Source organism: Gallinula chloropus, assembly GCF_964237585.1.
Source record: "Gallinula chloropus genome assembly, chromosome: 5".
Lineage (NCBI taxonomy): Eukaryota > Metazoa > Chordata > Aves > Gruiformes > Rallidae > Gallinula > Gallinula chloropus.
In genome coordinates, this window is record NC_140090.1 from 21,762,304 (window position 1) to 21,785,564 (window position 23,261).

Here is a 23,261-nt window from a genome sequence, read left to right on the forward strand (position 1 = left end):
AGAAAATCATCATTTATAATTACTCTTGACAGTTATTGATCACATGGTATTGTAGAAATAAGTTGTCCTTGGAGATCATCAACAAAATAAATCCACATAATTAATTGTATTTAGACTTTGAAGCCCTGGCTCAATATTTCTAATTATGGTTGTGTTTAGCTCAGTGAAGTTCACTGTTTTCATAAGGATTTGGCAATATGTTATTCCACAAGTGTGAAATTGGCACTTTGGGAAACAAATGTTTGACAGTACAGCAGTCATTGGTGCGATGATGGTGAGCATCAGGTCTTATGTTAGTTGCACAGAAAGTTGTGAAACTGCTAATACTCCAGTTTTTATTGACCGATATTTCCAGTATTGTCTTCCTGAGGGTTTTTGCTTGGGTAAAGGTTGCAATATTACAACTTTGATTTATAGGAGAACTAGGAACCTTAAACACTTTCACAAGGAATCACAGACTGGGAATTTATTACGTGTTTTTAGAATCTGTATTTGATCTTGTTTGATTTTGTTTGCTTTATCCATGCAGGTTTACCTATGAAATTGCCCCTGTTTTTGTCCTCATGGAACAAATAACGCTTCGGAAGATGAGAGAGATTATTGGATGGTCAAATAAAGATGGTGATGGAATATTCTCACCTGGTGAGTTTTTCTTCTCTATTTTGGTGGTTTGACTAAAACTTTAAAAGTTAAAATAAACCTATGTTGTGTATGAATGCCCCCAGCATCTGCAACACAAACCAATGCATCAATATTTTGAAGTAGGAGTTTCCCACCTGAAGGACATACTTTGTTTAAGCATCCCACAAAAAAGTTTGAAAATCTTTGAATAGAGCTATGTATTGTGGCTGGGCAATGTTTTAAACTTGACTGTGATCTCTCATGCATAGTTAGGCAGGCTTTTTTGTCCTTCATTTCTGGAGGTGCTGTGCAACTGCAACTCCTGCTGACCGTTACTTTTAGAGAATCAAGTTCTGATCTCTGTGATGGTCAGTTAGGATTTGGGCTTGCAGTCAGGAGAAGGCTATGACTGCCTGTCACGTTCTGGGACATACTGTCTGGGGTATAATCTGACTTGATTCACAAGTATGATTCTGAAGACCAAGGCAAAGCATTGCCAATTAAGGTGACATAAAGGCAGGAAGGAGTAGCCATGAAAATCTGGTAAACCATGAGGAAGTCCTGGACCTAGGTGGGGACAGCATAGGTCTCCATCAGAACTCCAGATTTCTATGTCTGGGATGGAGGGAATGCTATCCTGCTTTGGAGCATGAAGGACAATTCCACCTTCTTTTGGAATAGGCTGCCTAAAGTGCAGTAGAAAAATACAGATTGATTGTAGTGTTCTTGTTGATGAAGAAATATTAGAAGAATGAGTTACCGTAGACTTTATGGATGAGATTCAAATTACTAAATCATGAGGTCCGCATCATAGAACTGACCTAACTGTCTTGGGCTCTTTATTTAGCAGTAAACCAAGAGAAATATGTGCTTCTCTTCAATTCACATTCTTCAAAACTTAAGTGTCAAAATAGATTAGCTGAATCATAGCCTACAAAGTGCCTCTTTCCCTTAACTGACTAGAAGGAAGCTTAGAATAACTAACTCAGCTGTAGAAGTCTACCTTTTAGGCATTTTCTTATACCTACAATGAGATGGCATAAATCCATGTGGTATGCAACATTTTTTCAGTCTCAGACAATTTGATAAGTTCCTGGTTTTCTTCTTAACAAGAACTTGTCATGCAAAAGCATGGGCTTGTTCAGCCTAGAGACGAGAAGGCTGTGGGAAGACCTCATTGCAGCCTTTCTGTACCTGAAGGGAGCATAAAAACAGGAGGGGAATCAACTTTTTAAAAGGGTAGACAATGTCAAGACAAGGGGGAATGGACTAAAGCTAAATGAGGGAAGGTTTAGGTTACATATTAGGGGGAAGTTTTTAACAGAGAGAGTGTTGAGTTGCTGGAACAGGCTGCCCAGAGAGGTGGTGGATGCCCCGTCCCTGGAGGCTTTCAAGGCCAGGTTGGATGGGGCCCTGGGCAACCTTGTCTAGATCCAGGCCTGGAGGTTGGTGGCCCTGCCTGTGGCAGGGGGTTGGAGCTCTATGATCCGTGGGGCTCCTTCCAAACCAGAACATTCTATGATTCTATGAAAAGCAGCTCAAAGAAAGCTGAACTTTTGTTTTTGTTACAAAATTTTAGCTAATTGAAAGAGATGACGTATAGGACATTCTAAGTATCAGTATGACTTTCTAGAGGGTCTGTCCCTATGCTATTTAGACAGATGATTGTGCATTTCAGAGATTTATTTTTTTCATAGTTCACTGCCACTTTCACTGCATAATGCAAATGAGACTTGCATGTGCTTGGTCTAATAGGCGTTTTTTCTCATTATCACTACTTTATTCATTCACAGGAGGAGCTATCTCCAACATGTACAGCATAATGGCCGCACGCTACAAGTATTTCCCTGAAGTCAAAACCAAAGGCATGGCTGCAGTCCCTAAGCTGGTTCTCTTTACCTCGGAACATGTGAGCTTAATATGCTGCTAATTCTTAATTTATTGATGTATGTTGTGGAGAGGTTTCATTGTTAAAACAACCACTCCATTAAATGTGCACGTGTCGCTGCAGAGTCACTACTCGATAAAGAAAGCTGGAGCTGCACTTGGATTTGGAACGGACAATGTGATTTTGATAAAATGCAATGAAAGGTAGGATGAATGCTAAGGTTTTGATGTATTAAATGTGTTCATCTGTTAAATTTGTTGCATTGTGCTTAAGGACTGGTTCAGTACAGTGTGTCAAGTCGCTAATGGCCTGTTGAGAAAATCCTATTAAATTATTTCAACTGTAGCTCGTATTTCCATATGCACTCTTTAATTTTCTTTGTCTTTCTGTTTTTACAATAATTACAGAGGCAAAATAATACCAGCTGATTTGGAGGCAAAAATTTTAGAAGCAAAACAAAAGGTTTGTGTTTTAAAAAATTAATGCTTAACTGCTTGGCTTAGTAAAATTACTGTTTCGTTTGAAGGCCGAGGACTAACATAAAAAGCAAACATTATGATATAAATGTCATAATATTTTCAGCTGCTTAATTATACATTTGTGTATTTTTTAGGGAATCATCTAAATATCTTGCTAAGGTTTTCATTTACTGTTTAAAAATGGCGTATTTTTAAGTCTTGTACAGCATCTGTATTTTTTGGCTTTTAAAAATAACCTTCTTTTTGGAAATATATGGAAAAAGGTATGAAAACATAAAATTGACCTACTTTTATCCAAACTTTAAAGTTTAGCCAAAACCATAAAAAATTCTGTTAACAGTTAGTCCTAAAAATTTCCATAGATTTCAAGGCTGCAGGGTTAGTAAATATAGCCAGTAAGTTCTTTCTTTTCTTCTTTTTTTTGAGGCATTCATTGTTATTTCTTGAATCAATGCACTGAAAAATCCATTAATTTTGTATAAAACAACCAAAGTTACAGCAGTCAAGATTTTGAGATTTTTATTTCTTAACTCCATTCCATTTGGGCACTCTATGAAATTGCGGTTCACATTTATTTAATCTAATTCCAAATTGTCTGACTTTGGTCTGATAATTCCACATTTATTGCTTTCATTTTTGATTGCTTTGTTCTGTTTGTTAATACATAATGACTAAAGAAACAACTTCAGACCTTTCTTTTATACTGCTGTAGAAGTCTCAACTTGACTATTTCTAGTCTTCTACAAGAACATTGAATATTCTCACTAAAAGATATTAAACAACTTAATATTATTTACCTTTTAACAAGTAAATTTTGTGAAGCTACAGTACAATAAAACCAGAATTTGTTCCTACCACCTATAGAACTTGTTAGTTTCTACTGTTGCCTGTATGTACCTTTCACATAGGAAGAAAAACATTTTTAGGCTCCTGAAGGAGACTGGATTTTGTATTTAATATTTTTATTTTTATTGTAGGGATATATTCCTCTTTTTGTAAATGCAACTGCAGGCACAACAGTTTACGGAGCCTTTGATCCAATACAAGAGATTGCAGATATATGTGAAAAATACAACCTCTGGCTCCATGTAGATGTAAGTAACTAGGTGAAGTGCAATTATTTTGGCAAAAGAAGATTTTTGCTTACATATGTTTTGTCTTGAATGAAAATTTCTATTACTAAATCCTGAGTAAATTAAAATATGTTAGGATTTTCCAAAAAAAAAAAGAGTCTTCTCTTTATTTTTCTGTCTCTTCCAGGCTGCCTGGGGAGGTGGCCTCTTAATGTCCCGAAAGCATCGTCATAAATTGAATGGAATAGAAAGGTACTACTTGGTGTTTATTTGTAATACTGTTAATAAAGTACTTTCATAAGGTACATGACACTTCAAAAATTCATGAAAAAATTAATTTAATACATTAAAGAGTTTAAACATTAAAGTAAACAAAACCAGGACAGGTCCACACTAGGAAGATTGAAGCAATACTATAGAAGAGATCAGTGATGAGTGAAAGGTAAGTTTTCAGCAGATCTGAAGGCAGGAGAAGGCTATTGCTTGGCAAAAAGTGAAGGAAAACTTTTATGTATAGGCTTGAGGGGATCTTAAGTTTGGGAATAGGTGAAGGAGGATTTAAGGAAAAAATGAAATGTGAGAGCTAGACTATGAAGTGTAGGGCTTTGAGAATAGCAGTGAGAAATGAGGAATCAAGAGAAGGTGTTTGAGCACAAATAAGGGTGATGGGAAACCATGACATGGTGGGAATTTGTAGAGATTTTCTCCTGAAAGGTGTCTGCAGCTATTTGTGGAAAATAAAGAGTATGTGTTCTGCCTGTAAATTAGTGTTCTCTAAATGAAAGCATATATACATACAAATAAAGCATATATAGAGACAGCATATATATGTGCTCACTTTTATATTAGATATGTATATATACAAACACATAAACAGAAGTGTACAATAAAGGGAGGAACATGTGGTAGAAACTGAATTAGGAGCAGGTTTTAGGGGCAAATTTCAATACCTATAAGGCTGGAAAGGACTGATAGCACAGAGCTGGTACAGTTCTACAGTGCCAGAGAGAAGACTGAGGGAACTTACAAGGAGGCCAGAAAGAGTCACAGATACTTTCCATGTCTAATGTTATAGGGATCTGTAATGATGGGAGAGGGAGGATTATATTAAACAAGCAGGAAACACTTATAGAGACCAGAGTGAAGTCTGCAGAAAAAGAGTGAGTGTATACCTCCAAATACATAGCCCAGGTTACCAAGATGCCCACTGGGAACAGAAGCCAGCCTTTATTGAAGAATTTATTCAAATAAATTTTAAAAAAGGAAAGCATTTGTGTTGGAAGTGATAGCAGGGTGAGAGCATGACCACACCAACCCCCCAGCCCTTACAATCAGACTCAGGAAGAGTCCCGTGCATAGTCTTTGGCACAGATGTTCCATATACAATGATGACAAGGCTGGAGACTGTAGAATGGGCCGTTTATAACCCCATGGGTGTGTTTGCCTCTAGATTTCCTCTGAAACTGCTGTCATAAAAGGCTGCTCATCTGAATAAAAATCAGGAAAACAATCAAGATCCAGAAACACAGGATCTCAGGATCTTTCCTATTGCCAGAGATACTGGCTTCCAGGGGAGAAAATGAGATCTGAAACAAGCTATCATAGAATCATAGGAGGTGGAAGGGACCTTGAGAGATCATCGGGTCCACCCCCCCTGCCAAAGCAGCTCCCTAGCTCATATTGCACAGACAGGCATCCAGAGGGGTCTTGAATATCTCCAGAGATGGAGACTCCACCACCTCCCTGGGTAGCCTATTTCAGTGCTCTGTCACCCTCACTGTGAAAAAGAAAAGAAAGCTATATCCATGTACTCTGAAATGAGCACCAAACGGCTTCCTTGACTCAACCATACTGAAAGTGGTCACTCTGTAAAGTTGTAAAATGAGAACAGTGACCAACAGTTTCCCCCTTCTTTAGGGAAAACAAACTTTCCTAGCGGTGGGCAGCTCATATAAGGGAAGAACAAGTGTAGGATAAAGAGTAATGTATAGAAGGACTGGTAGGAAAACCAGTAGCAGAATCATATCAACCTCTACCCGATCCGTTTTCCAAGTCATTTCTGTTATGGCAACGCGTCTAGTATGAGGTCAGTGTCATAAAATTACCTCTGTAGATGACACAGGTTTGGTCACAGTAGTTTGGCACACCTCCTTTGACCTTAGGTCAACCCAGAGGTGCTAATTAAGACTGTAATCTTAAGTGGGTATAGAAAGTAGCAGGCCACAAAGCATGGTATTATTTCTTTTCTAGTTAGCTGTATGTATCTTCAAAGATGGACAGTACCCACATGTACTGTGTAATTGCCTGTCACAGCCCCAGCTGGGAGCCCTTGTGAACACTCAGGCCAAATTTGGGTGCTTAAGGACTGGCTGGCTGCCACTACCTCTGGTAGGATAGCCTCCAGCTGGCTGACTGAGCAGGGTAGAGAGCAACATCTTCATGTTAAAATCAAATCTTCTTTGCAAAAATGGCTTGAAACTGTCTTTGAACCCTGAAAGTTAAGTAAATGTGCTAAACTGAAAACTATAGTGCTATAAAGGAAACGAGCTGTTACATAAATTCCTGTTGCTTGACTACTCCACCTGAACTACTAGTGAAGGGTTTTTAACAGAAAATCGCCTCCTAAGTCCAAGCTATATAACTGCTGGTTTGCAGTGTCTAAGCAGGAGTTTTTTGCAGGGATGCTGAGCTCCCCTGGTACAGCACCAGCTGCACGGTTCTTTTGGCCAAGGAAGGCTACAGCCTAACCTTGTGTAGACTGAGGTTGGAATTGTATCTGAAATTTGTATGGAATTTGTGGTCCTCAGACTGGGGTGAGGAAGTCATTGTATTGCTGAAAACAGAGGAATTGTGGTTGTGTCTGTGTTGCCTGAGGACAGGGAAGAGGAAGAAATATCTTTGAGTTTTCCTTCAACCACAGTGTAAGAATATATGCATAGTCTGTGACATATACACTTTCTTTCTCTGGAACACAGAGTGAATCAAGGGGATGTTTGATAATTAACTACTTAGGGTGAAGAGGTCAATGGATGTGCAATGTTGGCATATTTATTTTAATATTATCAAACTGTCTAGGATAGTATGTTAAAAATGCAGAATATCTCATCTGTTTGACTAGTAAATGAGGTGATCTTGTGTATCCACCTGTACTTACACATAAAAAGTTTTAAGCTTTACATACAGAATGTTGTGATGTTAAGTTTTATTGCTCTGTAACGGTCCATAGGCTTGACAAGCTAGTACAGAAAAGGCCTCTTGTGGCTCTAACTGGAAAAGCAGACAAGCATGTAAAATGTCTTTTCCTTTGCTTTCTACTTTCTCAGCAGCTGCTCAGTAAAGAACAAATTTTATTAGTGCTATTTCTAGATGCAGTGACTCCAGGGGATGAAGTTACTGCATCAACTCATCAGCATAGTCTGACACCAATTAGTCAGTATTAGCAATAATATAAACATAAGTCTGACATTGCAGTGTTAACACATGAAAAATTCCTTTCCTGGACAATATAGCTGGGGAAGAAGACACTTGAGACAGTAGTAATCTCCATAGTGAAACCATCATGGTCAAAACTCCATACATTTCCAGCTGGAAGCAGAAAACAAAGGTCATTGCTTCAGGTTACGTTTCTGGTTTTGAGATCTATCTGAATGTGTAATTTTTTTGCAGAGCCAACTCAGTGACTTGGAATCCACACAAGATGATGGGAGTGTTGTTACAGTGTTCTGCCATTCTTGTCCGGGAGAAGGTCTGCCTTATCTTTAGTAATTAAGCAGTTAAAAATATATGTATATAATTAAATACCAAACCCTACTTTTTAAGAGGGTAGTACAAAGTCCATTTAATTTCAGAACTTTTGGAAGGAATAATTGTATGGATTTACATTGTGTTTAGGAAGTTGTTTTATCTTGTGGTTGTCATTTATAAAGCTGTAGACAATATGGATCAGATCTTTAGCTGCTGAATGTTTGCATGCTAGAGCCATGCTAATATATTTCATCTGAACATCTGCCTTCTTGTTTCTATGATATACTGAACATACACACTTGGACTTAGCAGTTGGCCACAGTTTAAACTGCTTAAATAAAAATGAACTTTTCTTCCTTGCACAGCAGTTTAAAAGTTTCTCAATTCTGTTAAAAAGAAATCTTGCTGCTTTTATCATGACTTCATATGTATTTTAGGGCTTTCTTCTAGCTTCTTCGTCACCAATAAAAGGAAGACCAGTGTTCTAATTATTTTAAATAGTATGTATTTTCCTTATACATTTTAAAAAATAAAGTCTTGTCATCAGTGTAATAGGAGTAATTATATTGCCTACTAATTTCTGGCAGTCAATTGCTACTAGAAGAGGTTAGTTGAAGTGATCCTTGTGCATAAATGGATGTAGGAGTTGTGGGTTCCAGTCCTAGGTCTGCCATTGCTCTTTCAGATTACCTGTTCCTAAACTAAAAACTGCAGCATTTATTTCTTTTATAAAACACATTGGCATCTTTTGGAGGAAAGCACTAGCCATTATTTAGTGGTATGCATGTTTGTCAGGCAAACTATTGCAGGATTTTGGCAACATTTTTTATTTTCTATATGAGAACTTTGACAGGTGTTTTTGTATTTATCAGATATGCCAGTGTCTTTGAGCTTCTTCAAAGAACCATTAATAAACTCTACAGGAGATGCAAACCACCTTAGAAATGTCACATGGATAAGATTTCTGTGTAACATACAGGAATTTACTTCCTGTGTTTCCCTCAGAGATATTTACCAATAATCTGTAGGTTTCTGTTGATCTGTGGACCATATTCATTTGTAAGCAAAATGTCTAGTTTAGATTATTTGTAAATATATTTATCACTATTGTTGAGTGTGGAAAAGCTGGAAAATATATAAGGATGAAGCCTTCAACAACTTTTCTTTTTAAATTCTGTAGCTATCAGCTGCACTGAGACCACAGCTTTATTTCTAGTATGTCGTTTAACACATACAAAAATTAAGAATTAAGAACATTGTGAAGTGGACAAAGTTAGTATCAAGAACTGATGTGAGAATGCTTTTTTCAGGTGTGGGTGTATAAATCCACATGACCACTCAGGGACTTCTAAGAGAACCACCTTAGATTATGAAATTATTTTTGTGGCTCAGGTTTACAAAGCATCGGCTCGTTAGGGAACAAGCCTTCTGTATGTATTTGAAAAAGCATTTTTATGCATATAGTTTCATATGGATATATGCCATATAAATCTATGTTTTTCATTACAGGGTATACTTCAAGGCTGCAATCAAATGTGTGCAGGCTATCTCTTCCAGCAAGACAAACAGTATGATGTATCCTATGACACTGGAGATAAGGCAATACAGTGTGGTCGACATGTGGACATCTTCAAATTCTGGTTGATGTGGAAGGCAAAGGTAAATAATAAAAGTTCCACTCAACATATCTGGAACGTGTTTATTTAATTTATGTCTCATGTAATGCTAGGTGAGTTCAGCAGTAAAACCAATGAGGGCAGGACACCAACATGGCCTTGTGTTGTGATTCTGACACTTGTATTTGTACATATGTGTACACTTGTATTTTACAACAGATTACTTACAGTAGTAGCAGAGTAGACTTGATAACTTACAAGGGTCCTTTGAGCATCATCGATGCATAGATTTTATGAGCAACTTTGAAAACAAAGCCTTTTTCTTAAGAGGCTTTGCCCAACTGATGATTTAACAGCTGATTCTCTGGTAGGATTGTGGTGTGCTTGGATGGCTGAATGTAAGCATGAGTTTACATATAGGCTTATGTGTTTACAAGATGAGGATCCATGTAGTCAAGAAGACACATTTAACTTTTATTTCTTTTCTGCGGTCATTACTATTCTTGCTCTTCTGCTGACAAAATGGGAATTCAGTTGGGTAACCTGTCCACTGTCTAATCTTTTTTTGTAAAACCAAGATTAAATGTAATGGCAAAATGTACAATCATAAACCAGTTTTCAGTTTGGGTAAGAATTAGACAGCAATAGTAAATAACCTGTGATGGCAAAAGGAATTTTCACGTAGATTTCCTCCATATTGAAGACTGAGGGAAGAAAGCAACAGAACTTTAGATATGCAGTAACTTTTAAACAGATTGTAGAATTATCATTGTTTATTTTAATAAGTACTTCAGAAAAGGGAACACAACATTTCAACACAAATTACGTACTTCAGTAATCAGCATAGGTTTGATTGGAAGGCTAAGTACATTTCAGTTCAGACACAGGTCTTCCTCCAAAATAAATAATTTTGGTACTGTAATCCAGTAATGTGAAACTGTGTATGACACATTAGAAACAGACTGTGACTAGCAACTTTGACGTGTGTTGTTTATGGTTCTAATTACAAAGTGCTGACTGCAGACACCATTAAAGCACTGACTGAATGTTTTTCTGAATACCACTCAATACATTTTGTTAAAATTAGCATGCTGATTGTACCTCTGCTATTATAATCACCTGACTTCACTAAAGAAGGAGAACACTTTGCAATAAAGAAAAAAAAATACAGTAGAAACCATAAAGGATATGGGTAATATTTAAAATTGAGAAGTAAGTTATTTGTGTATGTGATTTTAAGACGATATAGATTAAAATTGCTAAATTGATCTGTGTGTCTAGAATTTAAATTTCTCCAGAAAATACTCTGGTTTCTGTTTGGTTACCAGACAGATTCAGATATCTTGGACCTGAGTTCTCTGAAATATTAGGAGCTATGGAAATTTTTCCTTCAGCATTAGCCACCATGAGTGATCATGTTCTTGTCCTCATGCTAGAAATATACAGCCTAGGCCCAGAAGTATTATTCTGACTTTACCTTCGGTCATTTTATTCAGTACAGAGGATTTACCCAAAATATATAATAATCTATGAATGTAGTTGTCTGTCCTACTTGTTTATTCATAGTACTTTAAATAGACTCCACACCTTAAAAAAATTCATTAACATTAATCTCTTTTTTTTTTCTGGGATTATGATCTTTCAAAAAAAAATCAGATGACAGAAGAACGGTGGGGAGACAAATTACTTTTAGCAAGCATGTTGCAGGCTTTTTCGTGATGAGTTTTTAAAATGCAAATTTCTAACAAGCTATTACCCTTTCAACTGAGATCGCATTCCCTGTTCCTAGTCTTTCATCAAGAGTCTGGGAAGCTCAAACTTAGTATTCATAATATTCTTTGAAGTGGGGGGAGGGAAGAGAGTGAAAATTAATCTGTTGAAAATGACAAAAGCCCTTGTTATTGTCACTTTAAATTCTCTTAAAATAAGACCAAAACCAAATAGTGATCACAGTTGTGCTGCATTTAGCCACTTTTGTAATGTTGATTAGCTTTATTTTTAACTTACAGTTTTTCTGACTGAAAACATTTAAGAGTGAAGCCTTTCTGAAACAATTATTGCACTGGAGGAGGAAATATGGCCATAATTGATACTTGCTTCCTTTCTAAACCAGGGTACAGTAGGATTTGAAAATCAGATCAACAAATGCCTGGAGCTGGCAGAATATCTCTACACTAAAATAAAAAACAGAGAAGATTTTGAAATGGTTTTTGAAGGGGAGGTAAGTTTTCTTCCATTTAACCTGTGTGTAGGGGCCAAATCTGAATTTTGAAAACAGGCTTCATACTTCTCACAGTTCTTCAAGACAGTTATGCAAAACTGCTTTTATTTTCCAAAGAACTGCACGACTGTTGGCATCTTGGTAGGGTTTTTTTCCAAATGCACATGGTTTCATACCACAAATGGCAGATTCATCTCCTCTCATTCTCTTCTGCAGAGGACTTCTCAGTCTGGGCATGAAGACTACCTTCATATATGATCTGCTCATGCTGAAATTCCACATTGTAACAAACATAACTTAGAACCTGCTGTTTTTGCTGTGCCACTGAATAAGTTCCTGGTTGACAGAAAAACAAATTTAATTTGTCTTTCCGTTTACCAAGAAAAGGAAAATTGTGTTGCCCTGAAAACAGATCCTCACAAAACTGCATGAAGGGGAAAAGCATGTGAACTTCATTAGCACCCTAAAACATTGTAAATGGGACAACGTGTAGGGAAGCTAAGACAGCAGGTGCAACCAGTAGTGCTAGTAGCACCCTTTATTTTGTTTCAACATGTAGAACCAGCAATTTTAATACTATGTTTTGTCTTCTATGTCTATGCTAAAATAACTGACTAGCCTTTAGTGTGTAATTGATGAGTATTATCTTGTTTCTTGATGTCCATGTTTGGTTCTTTTGCAGCCAGAGCACACAAACGTATGTTTTTGGTATATTCCGCCAAGTCTCAGGGGCATGCCAGACTGTGATGAGAAAAGAGAGAAGTTACACAGGGTATGTGGGCTTTGTTAAATGTGAAAATATAGTCTACTCTTTCAACTCAAAGTATTCTGTTTAGTAAAAGTAATATATCTGTGTGCTGAGACATGTTCCAAATTCTGGGATGTCGGATCTTGATCACTTGTTACGATCTTGATGTTTGTTCACCTTTATGAGATGAAATGACTGAGGCTGAAATTACATTTCCTCTATAGAACCAGACACAAAACTTAGTTATTCTTTGTTTTTTATCACTTCTGTGATTCCCCAAAGGTTATAATTCTTTAAAAATAGCTAGTTTGGATAGCAACTAGTCCTGTTTGAATAGGATAGCACATCAGCAAGAGAAATGGAAAGATAATTATTTGAAAACACTAGGACAGGTAAAGGACATGGAAAGCTTGAAGTTCTTCTCAGGTCTTTATTTTGATTTTAAATGTGTTTAACTAGTCATGTATTAATTCATTTCAGTGAAAATGAGGACCCTGTGGAGGACATCAGGATAAATTCAGTTGAAGAAATGATAGAGAGAAGTGAAGGCATTGTAGAAGTACCACCAGGAAAAGTATCGGGTCACTTAGGACTTGAGGGAAGTCAAAACCATTAAATTTTAGTAGCATTTGAGACAGACAGAAATGGAATAAATATATTAGGAGACAAAAGAATGATTTTATAGTTGACAAAATTAAATTAATTTTTTTTTATGTTTGGGAAGGGAGAAGAATGGGCAAACTTGGGAGGTTTTGTAGAGGATTTTTTGTCTGTCACACTGGGGAAAGAGAACAGACAGAAAAATTCATGGGTGAACCTAGTGACATGTTAGATAAAGAAATTGCCAAAAAGGAGAGAAATGAGGAAGATAGATAAGACTGGTAACAAGGGTGAAATGTTTGAGTTGACCCTCTTAAATCAAGCATTATAAAGCATCCTACAAAAACACTAAAAGAGCCGGGCATCTGACCTTGACTGGCAGAAAGAAGAGCAGAAGAATGACGGTCTGAATAGAAAAACTGGACTCAGTGAATACCAAATATTAAGACTGTCAGAACATTATTCTTTGTAAATTAAAGTGAAGAGGCAGGAGTGCAGTAAATGTACAGTATTGCACAGTATTGCAAAACTACTGGAAGGTTTCCATGGCTCATACTAATGCAAAATCTTCTTTATGGCATATATCTTGTTGAAAAACTTCCATCTATGTTGGTTATCTGTCCCCCAATCCACATCCACTGTCCTGTCCCCGTCCCCTGCAAATGACTTTAAGACTATATAATATGCTCACAGAAAACATCTGTTACCCTCAAAACATGGATATGGGCTGAATCCTCAGCACAAAGAAAAGACTTGTATATTTAATATATAAAATTATTACATAGTGAATACTCTAGGGTGCTATTAATCTATTAATTAAAAAATGTATATTATTGTTGGCAATTTTCCTTTAAATATCCAATCCTACATGTTTAGTTTCTCAGTTCTTTTCTGTTACAGATCTTTTAATGAAAACCAGTGCCTTTCTCATCTGACTTTTTTTTTTTTAATTAAGAAATGTGACATGCAAATAAAGAATTTTTTAAAATTTCTTGTCTTTTTTTCTTTTTTTTTAATTATAAAGGTGGCACCGAAAATCAAGGCATTGATGATGGAGTCAGGTACAACCATGGTTGGATATCAGCCTCAGGGCGACAAAGTCAACTTCTTCCGAATGGTCATCTCAAACCCAGCAGCAACTAAGTCTGACATTGATTTCCTCATTGAGGAAATAGAGAGATTGGGGCAGGAGCTGTAGTACAGTGGTTGAGTTATTAATTTCTCTAATTCACTGTTTTCCAGCACTGGAACTTCCAGTTCTGCAGAACATGTTTTAAGGAAATGCTCTTTCTGTAGTTTCCAATCTCCTAAGACATCCTTAAACAAAACAACTGTAGGCTACTGAAACACATATGTATTGGTAGATCATATTACTGAGGGAAAATGTATTATCTTGAAGTTGAAGTACTATTGACTCTTACATTGGTCTTGTTTATTGTAGTCAGCAGGAAATTAATAAGTACTAAAATAGCAAATTAAGAACTCTGCAAAGTATGTATGTACAGTATAAATAAATAAATATATATATATACATACATATATATATATATACATAGATAGATAAAGTGGTTATAAATTTAGATCTAAGCCACAGCATGTTTTCCACTTTAAGAGAATTAACTTTTCCTTCAACAACTAATGATGTGGATAATGTGCTACAGATTTTTCTGCCAGGTAAAAATAGACATATAGAACCATTTCTAAAATGTAGATGCTTAGGAGATAAAGAAAATGTATAACAGTATTAAATCTTATTGTTGGTGCTTCTCTCACATACAAAACAGCAATCTCTAACAGCACCTTCAAGTAAAATAGTTTTATTTCCCCTTTAGTGTCACATCAGGGGATAATAGTAGCAAAGTCATTGTAACAGGTATATTATTGCTGTATTTTTAGAGGCTCATTTGTGTAGATTGTGTATATTATTGTTAAATGACTTTGTGTAAAAGGATTTAAATGTAATAGTTTTACAGCAAGATAACTGTTGAACTGTAGGTATATGAAATATTTGATTATTTATATGCAGAGATTTACCATGCTGGAGAGTTGTCTTGTATTTTCTTCCATTTGTAATGTAACCTATTTATATATTATTGAGGTTCTAAATAATGTTTATGGTATTTTAGTGTCTTTGTGAGCCAAAGAAAAAAAATGAAAATATTAGTTGACACTTTTATTTAAATCCTAGTGCCCTTAAAATAATAACTTAAAGCTAAGTTTACTGAGTATAAGGAATTCTGACATTGTGTATAGACTGTCAAATGATGAGATCCCTTTAATCTATTAGAATTTTCAGGTTTATTTATTGTAATGTCAGACTGTCTGTTCAGTGTTCTGAATGCTTTTCTAGTGAATGTTGGTTACTAACCAAGGCCTCTGTTTTTGAGTTGTATTTTGGGACTAATCTCTATGACCATTTAAATGAAATTCTGTGGGAAGATTCCTGAAGGTCCATAGCATTTCTGTGGGACTTTTAACCTGCATCATTCTTTCAGTGAAATAGAATTCAGTATGTGTTTGGAGTTTATAAAATAAATAAAAACAAAAGTAATCTCAGAATCTTAAATACAGCTGGCTTGTCACAACTATTTAAACTGGCTAGAGACTTTTCAAAGTATAGACACCAGAGTCATCCACAGCTTGTTCAGTTTTAATCATTAGATAATCAATACTACAGAGTGGAAAACTCCATACTTGAAGCAGAGTAGTGGAACAAAATGAAGATTCAATGATCCTCTGTTTACTGAGTTACTGTCATGGTGATAAATGGAATATCTTAATTTCAGATATTTTCATACGTGATTCTATGGCCATCTTCTATTCAAATCAGTAATTAATTGGGTTTTCTTCTTTTTTTTTTTTGTTTTCCCCTAAGTCAGTAATAAAATAAAATTATTTTAGAAATGTTCTGTGAAATGCAAACATGGTATGCAGTTTTTGAAGTTTCTCGACCCCTTTCAGTCTTGTGGAAGGACAACTACAGCCAGGAGAGATTTCCATCCTGCAGATCCCTCTGTGTTCTGAGGATGATGTCTCACATCTTTGGCTGGCTCAGAGCTGGGAGAAGGAAGAAGTTGTCATGGTAAATGCCATATCATATAACACAGATTTGCCACCTTTTTATAGCACTATTGCTTACCCCTCTTCTGTAACCTTCTGCAAAACTTTTTCTTGAAATTACTGGAGTTGAGTCTAAAAATTACTATAAATTTGTCACTACCTTTCAGGTTTACAAGTATGACTTTCAAAATATTATCTACATTGTTGCCTTTATGCCACAAATGCCACCAGTAATCTCACCAGTACAGTATTTCTTTTATTAGGTTATTTTCCTCAAGGCAATGAAATTGGTTTGTTGCCTTCTTGATCTTAAATCTCAGTCTTCCTTAATTATAACTCTGCTACCTTACCATGTTTTCAATACTTAACATTTCTCGATGTAAACATCCCTGCTGTACGACCTGAAGCCTGCACTACAGAAGTAGTCCATGTGAACTTTGACTTAATGTCAACTTCTATAATATTAAATGCCATTTTTTTATAGATAGCACCAATTCATCAAAACTAGAGTGGCTCTCACTGAGAGCTCTTTTTAGAGTACAGAAAGAGGTTTGAAGAGGAAGTACATGTCAAATTTTGATTCACAGGCTTCTGTCTGAAATCTGAGCTCTGTCAATTTTACTGTATTCAAAGGGCAGCTACAGATGACTGAAAGATTTCCCTTGGTCTTTCTTGTTTATGAGAAACAATATGAACTAGTATGATCAATGCAAAGATGTATAGCTGTTGACCCAGCTCCACTAAGGGATCTTACATCTTCCACACAAGCAGCACCATGGTCCTTGTTATTTCTTCAACTTGTTCTTGGGTTGAAATTTCTGACTTCCTCCAGCTCCCTGGTCAAGCTATTTCAGCAACAGTATTACTAAAAATGCCTATTTACCTGTAATCCTCTAACCTTAATATTGTACTCTTGTGGATCTTATATGCAGATCATCTTGATATCCTAATAATAATTTATTGTATTTAAAATGTTGTATCTCCTAGAAGCACATGAACTAGGTAAAGAGAATCATCCTGATGTAACTGACTATGAAACTGTAAGCAAGACCAAAATATGTTTTACAGGTGTTCATAAAACAACCCTTGTCCAGTCCTGTAATGTATTCAGAAACAGACCTAGGTCTCTTTAGCACAGATGCAATGTTTTGCTCACTAAAAATTCTGCTTCTTCATTTAATAGAGCATCTTGTGTTTTGGAAGTTAGAAACACGTTCTTTATCTGTTGTCACTGATGGTTTGCAGGTAGGTAGGAATAAAGGAGCCACTCCAGCCTGTTTCAGAAGTGGGACGATTGTCATAGAGATGTTTTCTCTAAAGACAGGGGTTTTACATTTATCTTCCTACCCTCTGTGTTTTATCTTGCCTTTCTGCACCCACAATTAGATTTTTGCAGTTTTTATTTCTAATACCAGACTCTGGGATGCTTCCCTATTACATGTACCTGCTTCCACAGACACAGGGCTTATGTTAATTTCCAACTTGGTTAGCTGATTTTAACAAAGCAGTTACAGTCATCAGTGAGAAAGTTCATCTGTGTTTTCTTCTCAGTAGGTAATTTTCACCTGAGTAATATGTTACAGCTTCTCAGACAAAAGCTTACCTGGAATTTTCCTGCTCTTTAATCCATACGCTATTGACAGGAAATATGGATATACAGAAGTATTGACTAATTCAAAGCATTGCAGTACTAGGTGAGTAACTTTGTTATTCTGAGGTTTAAAATATACTCTAAGGTAGCAATTGGCCTTTAAAATCATACGGGCAATCACTGTAATTTTGTGTGGCTGAATTCAGATCAAACGAACAATACGTAAGATCTTAGCTGAACACGTAACTGCAGTGCTTACCAACTGATGTAATTTACTTGGAAAAGACTGACCATAGGATAAAAATCAATTGCAATTCTGACTGTATTTTTAAAGGTATTTTTTAGAGTATTTAGGTTATACCATTCACAACAGATGGAAGGAACCAGGGGCCTTGGGAACAACCTAGGATTTTAAAATCGTCATTGACTTAGTTCATAACCTGTTTTTTGAATGGTGACAAATATGAAGAGATTTTTTAAACAGAATCTCTGTTTTGTGGTTTAAGAAATGTTGAAGTTCTAAAGAAGATATGCAATGCAGTTTTAATTTTTCAATAAAAGTCAATCTTAAAACTGTCTAATTGTCTCATATAATTTTTGCAAGATCTTTTGTTTCTTTATGAATATGAGACAAGAAACATTATCCCTTACATTAAAAAGAGTAAGGCAAATACTCAGGCTACTATTTAGTTTTAAATGTGAGCTTGAACCAACACAGACCGAGGAAGAGCTCCAAGCTCTGAACTTTATTTAGTTTGCATATGGTTATCAAGACATTAGTACTCAGTGGAAATTATAAAAATTACAGTATCTGAATATCTTTGTGTGGTGTTGCATGTGGTTTCTGAAATCCTCATCCAACTTCTACAGAAGACTCATGAAAGTAAACAGGAACTTTGGAATGAGTAAAAAGAGTAAGATCAAGCCCTTGTGCTACAGGCCCTGCTATTTAAGCTGTGGATATATTTATAAAACTTCTTGCTTTTAATGCAGCTCTTACTTTCAGGAAGACTTGAACAGAGACTTAACTTTGCACACTCTGCAATGCCATCGGTTGATCTCAGTGTTTGTTTATTAAGCATATTTAAATCCGCACACAATCAGAACTAGGATGTTCTTCTTATGGAATCTGTTTCACTGAAAAAGTACTTTTCTGTATGTATAAAGAAAATGCAGGACAGGAGCAGGCCAAAAGGTGTTTTTAAAGGTGTTATGTTTCAGCACCTCTGTGCTTGCCCGGCAAGAAATGATACAGAGGTGGCAAGAGGAGCCCTCATGGTCATACAACAATAAACTGCAGAGTCAGCACTACAGGATGTACCAGGTGCCTGATTGCAAAAGCATTTAAAGGTTGAGTAGCAGAAAATCTGGGAGTATTCTTAGCAGAGTTAGTCAAACTGGGTTTCTTTGTTCAATCACTTTTCTATTAAGCATTACAATGCACAGTCCTTGGAATACAGTTCAATGAGATATTGGCAGCTTTATTTTGGGAGTAAGTTTTGTAAGAATAATTTTGTAAATGTGCATATAGGAAGCCTAATCTTGCCCTCATGGAAGTCGACAGGAGAATTGTTGCTGATTGCAGGAACCAACTCTTTCCCATTCTTGGAAATGAAAGACCATTTCCTAATAAAATAACAGAGAGAGACCCTAAGTCTGATATACTCAGATTTTTATATTCTCTAAAAAAAAAAAGCTATGCATAATGCAGTGGTAGCAACACATTTTGAGAGGAGTGGGTTTTGTGGGCCACCCAGATTTATTCCTGACCCCCATATAATCAGGCCAGGGAAGGCAGCAGAGACATGTCGGTGTGCAGTAACAGGAGAGCAGATGTCTGTGAGAACAGGAGCTTGCAAGAAAATCCATGAGATAACAAACTGCAAGAACGTTAACAACTGCCTTAAAAAGGAGCAGCGTGACTGTGTAGCCTCCACCAATTATTAGCAATAGTGAGACGAGTGTAAGGCAGGTGAACAGCATCTAACCAATAGCAATGGGATGTAACTTGTGCACTGACAGAGAAACCTATGTAAGCTGTGTGTGTGTTTCAGTTAATGAGCTCAGCATTTGATCACATTGATCCGAGTTGAGTCCGCAAAACTTCAGCTCCAGCAGAGCTGTAGCATCAAAAAAATCCAATGTATCTCCTATAGAATCACGGATGTTTTGAAATACTTCAGAAATGAGTTTGAGCATCAAATAATTGAAATGACTGTCACAACTTCAGGCAGATACTATTTTTTCCCTAACTGGACTTGAATGAAGAATAATAATTAGAAAATACAAGTCTTTCCCTGGGTAACTGAAGTATGAATTGGCACAGTATGTCTCTATCTATCTGTGCGTGATATACTTGATATATATCATGTATAAGGTGAAAAAGGTGATCAAAAATTTTGGATTCTAGAACATCTTTTTTGGGCAATCTGCCATTCTGTTATGGGAGTTACAATTTTTTTTTGGTTAATGCATCACATATATTGAAAACTATGAGTACAATTTGAATTAATAAAAGTATCAAATTATTTTTTATGATATAGACAAATTCTGATTAATTACTGATTTATGCATTATCCATAGAACTGCCATTGACTTTAACAGTATGTAAGAAATTGGATTTTGATTGCTTTAGGGTAGGCTGAGCATTCTTCAAGTCGTATGAGTTTTCTTAACATTTTTCTTTCCAAGCAAACTAGGCATGAAGAAAATATATGTTGCAAAGAAACTTAAGTCCATTAGTGTAACATGCAAATACCATAATGTAAAGCACTAAAATGATGGAAGATGATTGTATCATGTGAGTTTATGGAATATTCAGCTTGCATACAGACTGTACAATAAATGTTAGGACCACAGTAAGCCTGTTTGTAGCTAGGCACAGGTCATTGCAGTCAGAAAAATTACACCTGCCTAAATTTTTTCTTTAGTGTTTTATCATTTGCAAATTGTGCCAGTTATGCTTAGGGTGATGATACATGAATCAGGACTATTACTCACTCAAGAACTGCAGCTAAGGAAATGAGAAGATGCAAGCATGGACCAAAGGCAAAGGTTAAGAGGAAGGATGGCTGAACTACATGGAAGGGTTTGAGTTTCATTAGAACATTTTGAAGAATCAGACATTTGGACAAAGCAGAATTAAAATTATGCTTAGAATGAAAGATAAGATGCAAGTAGATGTCTTCAAATAGTCCTGGTAAAGAAAGAAAAAAATTCTGGTTCTCTGTTTTAATAGATCTTACTACTGAGGAAAAGGGGAGCATTCTTTAGTAATGAGAACAGAAAAATTTGAAGATAAAATATTACACACCTTGATTTATTTCTGCTATTTATTGGGTAATCTTTTCAGCATCTGAGTATAATTATTTCAGACTGGATATGTACACTTTATATGTGAATTTGTGAGTGCATTGCTATTTTGATATAAAACACAAGGAAGAACACGTGTGCGAACATGCTCTGTGTATCAGAAAAGAATGAAGTCTTGCAGGATGTTGACGATTTGGTGTAGGACTTTTCAGGAGATCTGCAAAGATGCTTTAAGTATAACATTAAACAAGTATATAATGAAGGAAATAGTAAATTATTTTCCCTTACCTTTGAAGATATGTGAGTCTTGTGTATGTATATGAATAATGAAATCACTATCATATGAAATTCTTAAATTATATGTCTTTTAACAGGATACCAGTCTAGTTCATCTGAGAACAGTTGGTTTGAGGCAGGAATAACTGTGGGAAAAACTCTGGCCTTGTTTTATGGGGAAAACTGTTGTCCCAAACCATGTGAGTGAAAATACCTAAGAGCATTGCAGGTGGTAGGAAATGGAGAAAAGCTAAGTTTAATAGTTCAATAAAGTGTAGAAAAATGTCACTACAAGCAAAATCAACAAATGTAAGTACTATAACTTAGATTTACAAAAGTCTATCATCTCTGACCACAGTGCAAGTAGATTTGAACCCAACCTCGCCACCCCCCCCAGCCCCGCAAAACATGTATGTGAACTTCCAACTGGACAGGTAAAAGTGTCTCTAAAAAGCAAAGTGAGAAAGGCATTAGACATTTCTCATTCAGTGTCATGTTGGTCAGTGCTTTTTATGTCTTCTAAAATTGCACGTAATATAAATTATATTCACAGTTCAATGTACTGCCTTATCAATCAGACAGGGGAAAAAGGCATTAGTCTCAATTAGGCTTCTTCCTTGAGTTTCAGGAACGCTGCCTGCGGAGTAAGACTGACATTTGTGCTTGTTGCATAGGCCAGACTGACCACTAGATTGTTTTCCTTTGAGGAAGAGGCATCCTTTGAGGAAAAGGCCCTTACTGCCTAATTCTGTCTGCTAGTTCACTCTCCTGCCACTAAACACACTAGCACAGCTCTTGATTATCTCAAAGGGTAGAGCTTCACTGGGCAACAGGGTGAGATCTTCATGCGCTGGGTTTGACCATGCTGAGCCAAAGAACAATAGTTGTTTTGATTACAGCAAGATTTCCTATTTATGGAAAATAAGACTTTCCTTAGTTCATTGTAACTACGACTTTTAACAACTGGTTGTTTTAATTTGCTGGTAGGTGTGCTGCTGCAATAATTTGGTGTGGTGACTTATTTCAGTCTCACTTTTTGGAATTATATTACTTGTATATGATTGTGTTATGTTTCAGGGCTATAATATTTCTTTGTGATGTTCTGTATCATCACAGCTCTTTAATTATTCTACATACTTTTCAAGAGGCTTTTTTCCCTCACTACAAAAGGTTTAGTTTCCCTGCTATAAATACCCTCTATCAGTGAGATGGTTTTGTTGTTTTTACTCAGTCCTAGTGAAATGTAGGTATTCTGTATGTATAAATTAATTGCCAGCTCTATCTTACAGGATAATGCAAGGCATTTTCTCTTGTCTACCCAAGGATGTGTCTTTTTGCAAGATATGATGAGAAGTCACAGATTGCTAATTTGTGACTTGGCTCCCTAGCAGTGAGAACTGTAATTGCCATCAGGCAGCTTGCTCTGCCTTCTTAAGTGAGTACACACTGACTGATTGCAGCATTCCAGTTAGTGTTGCAGCTGAAGAAAACCCAACAAAATCTCTTCCATTTGAATTCATCAACATTACTTCAAAAAGAGCTACTAGGCCAGTAATTGCTGTAATTTACCTTTCCCAAAAGCCTAATTTTAGGTTGGTTTTGTTGTCTTTTTTTTCCTCTCAGAAATTCTGTGGCTGTAATGTAAATAATTATGCTTAGCTTTTGTTGAACGACTTCAGAACTCATGTTGATTTTCTATATATAATGCTGCTATAATTGTGCAATTACTAGTGTGCTGGAAGCAGTCCAGAGGTGGAATGGAGGTTCTCAGGGGACTTTGAAGACTCTTTCATTTACTCTGTAGCTCAGTCCAGAGCTGTTTCCATTAAGCTGGCAAAATGGTCAAAAGAAGGAACCAAAATCACTGGATTATAGCACAGAGACTTGGCTGGATACTCAGAAAAATGTACATGATTTGAATTTGCAAGAGGAATGTCTCTTCCCCTCTCATCTTATAGCAAAAACAATTTGCATTTTGCACTGATCAGATTTTGAAATTACTGCTTTCCAGTTCTCATTTTCCCAGCCAAGC

The 23,261-nt window shown here is 36.2% G+C and overlaps 1 protein-coding gene across 1 annotated transcript in view; it reads left to right on the forward strand.

The window, feature by feature from the left end:
* The window catches only part of GAD1 (glutamate decarboxylase 1), a gene marked incomplete at both ends in the record, with an annotated part of 29,546 nt that extends 15,358 nt beyond the window's left edge, over positions 1 to 14,188 (forward strand). Inside the window, 11 exons of the mRNA XM_084265027.1 lie at positions 530 to 642; positions 2,415 to 2,530; positions 2,633 to 2,712; positions 2,917 to 2,971; positions 3,966 to 4,082; positions 4,249 to 4,313; positions 7,728 to 7,806; positions 9,315 to 9,464; positions 11,535 to 11,642; positions 12,325 to 12,414; positions 14,015 to 14,188. Of these exons, the coding sequence (XP_084121153.1) occupies positions 530 to 642; positions 2,415 to 2,530; positions 2,633 to 2,712; positions 2,917 to 2,971; positions 3,966 to 4,082; positions 4,249 to 4,313; positions 7,728 to 7,806; positions 9,315 to 9,464; positions 11,535 to 11,642; positions 12,325 to 12,414; positions 14,015 to 14,188 (1,147 nt within the window). The remainder of the gene's footprint in view (positions 1 to 529; positions 643 to 2,414; positions 2,531 to 2,632; positions 2,713 to 2,916; positions 2,972 to 3,965; positions 4,083 to 4,248; positions 4,314 to 7,727; positions 7,807 to 9,314; positions 9,465 to 11,534; positions 11,643 to 12,324; positions 12,415 to 14,014) is intronic.
* Positions 14,189 to 23,261: the final 9,073 nt, after the last annotated feature.